The sequence below is a fragment of the Microchirus variegatus genome (assembly GCF_963457635.1).
Source record: "Microchirus variegatus genome assembly, chromosome: 10".
Classification (NCBI taxonomy): Eukaryota; Metazoa; Chordata; class Actinopteri; order Pleuronectiformes; family Soleidae; genus Microchirus; species Microchirus variegatus.
Window position 1 is genome coordinate 19741130 of NC_139811.1, and position 7061 is coordinate 19748190.

A 7061-nucleotide genomic window follows, 5' to 3' on the forward strand; every position below is an offset into this window, starting at 1 on the left:
GCCCCATTTTGCAATAATGTTTAATATCTCAAAAATTAAAGCAGCACAAACGAAAATTTTTGCAGCACAAACCAGCACAAACAAACGAGACCATTTTCAGCTCATTTGGACGATATGGGGGGCTGGATATAAACATGTTAATATCTCAAAAACTAAAAAAGCACAAACGAAAATTTTTGCAGCACAAACCTGCACAAACGAAGCACTAACGATTACAAGTATTTTGAAATGGTTTTATTGGGGGTGGGGGGCCAACTTCACGCAGCTAGCAGAGCTGGCGGTGATGCGCGTGGCCGAGTGTTTGCTGGTGAACTTTGCTGATAATAATGAGGTTTTTTTCTTTCACAGAAGTAATGGACTGTTTCTGTGCGCGTTCACGGCGCGTTCTCCAGCTTTTGGAGATGTCGGCGCCGTCTCCGCGCTCCGCGTGTCCGAGGCAGAGAGAACTTCTTTGGCTCCTGAGCGGAATCCAGACAAAAAAGAACAAAAATGTCCAGGTAAGTCTCTGAAAAACACATTTACAGTTGTCTAGGTTTGACACGTGAACGTCTAAAGTGTTAATTAAGTGTATACAGAGTCCGTTTTATCACGTTTTCGAGCTCTTTTCAGAGGGGGAAGTGTTACTGTATAAGTTAACTCTCAGCTCTCTGTGTGTTTTATTCATGTTTCATCACCATAAGAAGAAACTCTTTCATCTGTTTGATTAACACAACACGGTTTTCTTCACGTGTCTTTAACTAGTGTTTAATTTTCAGTCTTTTTTATTATTTTATACATATTTGCTCTTTAGCAGACAAACTTTGACAAAATATCTGTTGTTAGTTTGACAATGTTTTTGTTCAGTTATAACGCCTGAGTCTCAAAACTGCAACACAAGTCTACCTCCATGTACAAATAAAGTGACTTATTTTCTTTGCTAATACTCATTTGTAGTTATAGTTATATTTATTTATATTTTCTTTTCCTCATCTCTACTATGTTTATTTCACTTATTTGGTCTGGTTGTTGAGCTGCTGTAAGTTGCTCTCACACATATAAAGTTCATATATATAGAATATATTGTATCTGTATCTGTATAGTCTGTCTTCAATCCTATCCAACTTTATTTATAAAGCACTTTATAACAACCACAGTTGACCAAATTACTGCACATAATAATAATAATAGTATATTAGACAGACTACATTAGTTTCTCCCTTATGTCATTGCACCTGATCCTATGGGTCATTCATTCTTTCACTTTTTGCACTATTTTCTTTACATACTTTTGTACACTTATTTATGTTGAATTCTTTTCGTGTATTGTATTTTGCTGCTGTGCCACAACAGTTTCCCCTTGGGGATGAATAAAGTATTTCATTCCAAACCCTCGAAATGATGAAGAAACCAGTAAATATTCACATTTAGGAGGCTAAGAACTCATTAAGACTGTTTTAATTATTAAAACCGAAATAATTGAATATTTTTAGCCAATAGCAAACAGGAGTTTGAATTTTTCCATAATAATAGGATGTTAAGAGTTAGAGGCAACCTGTGTTTTTCTTTAGTTTTTTCTTAAATTTGATCCTTAAATTTAGATTTTTTTGTTCATAATCATGAGCTCACACTTACAGACACACTGAAGGATGTTTGGATGAACAGTGAGTGGCCTTGTGGACTTTATCTGCACCCTAATATCACATTGTTTACTTTTATGTGTTCCCTATTAGCCGTGAGGTCTTTACAGCTTTGAGGAAACCAACAGCCCGTGAAAAGACGACGAGTTACAAAAGCTCCCAGGCATGAGAGAGAGAGGGAGAGAGAGAGGAGAAATCCCTGTATATGAGGCGAGTGTAACACACATTAATCTGATTACAGAATTACGGCATTCCACGGCTGAATCTCGCATAATCGCTCGGGCGAAAATACAGGTTTGCAGTGATGTACAGCTCCTGTGTGTAATTTGTGCCTTTAATGGCACAGAGATCTGCCTCCCCCCGCTTTGAAAATGTCACGTCTAATTACAAATCAATTATACTCCGTTCAGAGAGCTGTCACAGTATCCGATAACAGCTTTCCTTTACACACAAGCAGTCAGGTGGGGTAGGGTTAGGGTTAATGAGTGACTAGAGTGAGCAGGGAGCTTGTATTCTTGACACTCACACACAAGAGAAGCTAGAAATGAAAACGGCAGATTTATCCAAAAGTAGCTCAGCCATGGACTAAACAGCAAGAGGTCAGAGTTCACGCAGGGTTTTTGTTCTTGAGATTTTCTTGAGGCTGAGGTTGAGATTGTGTTTAAACGCAGTTTTTAAGGTTTTATGTATTTTATTGAATGAGGTTATCACCGTGTAGGAAAGAGGGTAAGTGCACTTTAGAGTTTCATGTCCTCAGATAAAGATTACGTGTGTAATGTATGTGTGTGTCGTACTGTATTTAAAGACGGACCAAACACTGCTCATAGCATTTCTCCTCTACGCAGACCCTGAGGTGGATTTTACTTCACCAAAAAAATGAAATTTGGGAAATTGATATCTTCAACAGTGGCGATATCTTCACTCCTCTCCAGTTCGATGACCCATTTTTACTCTCTCCTCCGCAGATGAGCACCCGTCCATAATCGAGCTCGGACAATCATCCGGCCCTGATTGGTACTCTTTTCCTTTTTCGAGGAGTTTCGCCGCCTGCAGCCGATGTGAGAGCCTGTGGCTGTCGCCATGGAGACAGTGGTGATCGTAGCCATTGGGGTGTTGGCCACCATTTTCCTGGCCTCCTTCGTCGCCCTGGTGGTGGTGTGCAGACACCGCTACTGCCGCCCTCATCATCTGCTGCACCACTTTGACTCCAGGTCAGTAAATCAAGGCAAAGACGGGACGTTTGAGTCGGAGAGAGTTCAATGTTATTGAGCTGCTCTAGAAAGTTACTTGCAGTGTTTGTATTTCACTTTCAACTCTGAAACAGCATATGATGCTGGATGAACAGTAGTAGTACAACATGTAGTAGTACACACTTTTGCTGTAGTTAGAGGTAAGGAGCAAAAATATTCAGTAGTACCCAGTAGGGCTGAAACAGTTACTCAATTATTAAATTAAACTAAATTAACAGTTTTTTATTTATAGTGTTTTTTCTTTTTAAAGAATTAAAGCAAGTTTTCTGAATTTTCACTTCTTTGCTCCACAAATTTATCAAAGAAATCATTAAAACTGAATCATTTTGGTTTGTGGACAAAACAAGAAATTTAAGAACATCATCATTTCCAAGTTATTTGATTCCTCGAGAAAATAATGGGCAGATTAGCATTAGTAACCAGGCAGTAATCAGTCAGAGATGAATTCATATGTTTTAAAAGGAAATATTATTAAAGATAAGGTCAGCAGTTTCGCAACTTCATGTCTCCTTGTGGTGGCGCTGCTCAAACAAATGAGGGAAACTTGGGCAGAAGTTATTTGGCTGAAGAAGAGAGAGTTTACAGCGGGATAATGGTGGAGAAAGCGACGTAAGATGCTCCATCCAATGCATGGACTTTATTAAAGTTGTTCTCTGTGTTGTGAATAAATAGAGAAATCCTGCACTTTTGACTTTTCACAGAGGTTTTGTTTTCTTCAGTGAGACAGATATTGTCACATATTGCTATCACAGAATTGTTGTATCGTGATATTATTGGTAACGTGGACCATGTATCGTATCATATCGTAAGGTACCCTGTGATTCCCGCATCCGTCATTTCCCCTCCTCTGCTTTAACTGGTGTCACAGACCCACCGTCGATCTGATCGGAGCCATGGAGACTCAGAGCGAACTGTCGGAGCTGGAGCTGGACGACGTCGTCATCACAAACCCGCACATCGAAGCCATCCTGGAGAACGGGGACTGGATAGAAGACGCCTCGTACGTTTTAGCACAACTTCTATCTTTCGAGATTTTGTAGGTCACAAATTTAAATTGTTTAATCCTCTTATTTTTCTCCAACAGTGGTCTGGTCTCCCACTGCATCTCCATCCTAAAGGTAAAATGTTTTTTTTTGCTCCCAAAGTAGAGCAGACACTACAGATTATTTAGATTATTGATTTATCTGAAGATGCAGTTTGAAGCATTGCAATTAGCAAACAGTTTGTGTCTTTAAGAACCAGAAAACCAGGAAGCAATTCAAATTGAAATCGATGTGACAGGTATATTATTTGTCATTGTGATGGATTAACTTAATCGAGGGACCGAAACACTGTTTGTCCACACGCAGATTTGCCACACTTTGACGGAGAAGCTAGTTGCCATGACGATGGGCTCTGGGGCGAAGGTTAAAGCGCCGGCCAGCCTCAGTGACATTATCACTGTGGCAAAACGCATCAGCCCGAGGTGACGCTCACACTTCAACACATGTCTCTGTCACGGTGTCACTGACATTAGCTAACCTGCCTCCTCCTCTTCCTCCTCCTCCTCACACCTCCGCTGTCCTGTCACACAGGGTGGATGACGTGGTCAGATCCATGTACCCGCCTCTGGACCCGATCCTCCTCGACGCCAGGTAATCACATCTGTTCTTCCGCCATTAAAGAGGATTAATAGCAACGACTCACTGCTGCATGTATCGATCAGGAATCGGGTAGGAAGCTGGAAATGATTGATCCTTAATCTCGGAGATAAACAAGGAAGTGGTACAGGTTGTTCAATTGCTCTGCTGGGAAAACTGAAGTTAGTCAATCACTCATTCATTTGAAGCTGCAGTATGTATCTTTTCAGTCATTTTGTTGTTGATATGCGTGACTGACAGAGGGAGCTGTTGTTTGTATACAGCAGCAGGAGGGGACAAGCCCTTCAGAAACCTTTCATGAGCGCTTCATTTTCAGTCAGACTCCAACATGTCTAGCGTAATTCGGGCAATGTTGTCTTGACAAAAAAAACAACCCACTTCCTGTGTGCAGTGCGGGAAGAGACACATAGAGAAGCAGGAAGAGACAGAGAGAGAGAGTCGCATGGAGTTGATAGGCTTAATCAGGATTCAGGACATTTGTTTATATTTAAATTCTACAGCACTGCCCGTTCTACGCCTGTCGTTGCTTCTTATTTTAACTGTCTATTTCAAATCAAACCCGTTCCTTCTCCTCAGGGCCAACGCTCTGCTCCTGTCAGTCAGCCACCTGGTGCTGGTCACCCGCAACGCCTGTCACATGTCGGGCAGCATGGACTGGATCGACCAGTCGCTCCTTGCCGCCGAGGACCACATGGTGGTTTTGCGCGAGGCGGCGCTGGCCTCTGAACCGGAACGAGGCATACCTGGAGCTGAGGCACAGAGAGAGCAGGCCATTTAGAGCAGACGCTGACAACAGCAGTAGCAGCAGACGGACATGAAAACGGGTCTGTTTTATCCTTGAGCTGCTTTCCTTTTTACATTTCTGGACTCTGTTTCTACACATTAGTCCCAAATAATAGTCTGGGTGAGTAAAACAGGCTTGGTGTTGGATTCAAGGACTTGACGCTCAATTTAACTATCATAATGTATTAGGGCTAAATGTCACGCATCACATACAGGTTTTTTTTTTTGTATGTAATGGAACAACAGATTTTTTGGGAGGGGGGGGGGGATTGGAGTTGTTCTGCTAAAGATGTAAGCTGCCTGCAAGTGAAAGGGCCTTTGGAAATTTCTTCTTGAGTGCACCATCACCCAGCAGTGAGCCTAAATCCAATCTCTCCTGCACTGCACAGTCACATGGAGGCTTAGTCAGCTAATCCATTCTGAGGGAAATAACACCCAGTTAGCCAGGGAGCTTCAACTCAGTGGACCAGTGAAAGGCTAACGTGACATGTCAGCGTGCCATGTGGATGCTCAGAAATGTCCCCCAGAGACCTTTATAGCAGGTTTTTTCCCCCACAGTCCAGATGATTAATGCGCTTGTGTCTTCACTGTATTGTATTATGATTAATGACAATCTGGTATCTATTGATACCTATTGAAAGTTATTATACGAGCAGTATGAGTCCAGCACTGTGGTCCAGAATAGAAGATAATGAGCATCTACCAAACAAGTAGACTGATGTCCGATGATACCGATAGCACAACCTCAAGAATCAACTGATATCATATCAGTATCAGTCCAATACGGTCTTCTTCTTCTTCTATTTCCGTCAGACTGTAAAGTGAGACGTGTAATGCTGCCCTCCACAGTTCAAAGTTCTCATTCAAGCTATTTCAAAGACATAATTCTCCAAAGGTATGACAAAGAAATAAGAAGCTCACAATATGGCTGAGCAAAAGCACTGTAGCTAATTCTTCCGGTAACCAATCCAGTAATAAGTTTGACCACTATCGGACCAATACAGAGACCAAGTATCCCTGAGCTCATCCCTTAATGTTGCTGACTTTTCCTCGAGCATCACCAACAACATAGTCTGCCATTAAAATGGAATTCTAGTAATGGTTATATCATCAAATCAAATTACTTATGTCATATGTTCAAATATCTGTGCAGGGCATTGAGTCAAAGAAAGAAACTAGGCGTCCAACTAATGTAACTTAATCAGTGAATTATTTTACAGTTAGTTGATTTGTTGCTTGTTCCATAAAATGTCAGAAAATGTAAATTAAGCATCTCCCAAAACCTTAAAAATGACAATGCCCTCAAATGTCTTGTTTTATTCACGAACATTATCAGTTTACTGTCATTAAGGAGCTTTAGCAGTTGATTTAGCACATTTCTGTCATTTAAACCTTAAATGAAGATGAAATCTGCTGGTTTTATCGACGTGTGATTGCGATAAGAAAAGATCCTACAAGAGCATAATTTTTTGCCACAGGTGTTGTTTTCCATCATTAGCTTTGTACCGGCACAGTTTGTCGTTGGTGTGTTGTTTTTTTCACGTTACGAGCGTGTTTTGAGCGGAGCGTTGATTCAGGTGAAGCAGAATGAGCGTGTTGTTCTGGACCAGAGGGATGTTATTGGAGCATGTCTTCCTGTTCCCTCATGCATAACTATTAGTGAATCCCTGTGGAGCCCTAATAAGGCATTTACCCACAGCCACTGTGAACACATGGGCTCAGGGTTACGCCACACATGGCACAAAACCTTTGTAAACAAATGGCCGGCAGAC

At 41.4% G+C, this 7061-nt stretch overlaps 1 protein-coding gene across 1 annotated transcript; it reads left to right on the plus strand.

Annotated features, from left to right (window-relative positions):
* Positions 1-2696: 2696 nt before the first annotated feature.
* Positions 2697-5284, plus strand: tmem98 (transmembrane protein 98; the record flags this gene model as incomplete). Its single annotated transcript, XM_083896894.1, has 6 exons — positions 2697-2827; positions 3735-3866; positions 3951-3984; positions 4216-4331; positions 4441-4500; positions 5083-5284. 6 exons carry the CDS (start codon positions 2697-2699, stop codon positions 5282-5284), a joined length of 675 nt encoding a protein of 224 aa, XP_083753020.1.
* Positions 5285-7061: the final 1777 nt, after the last annotated feature.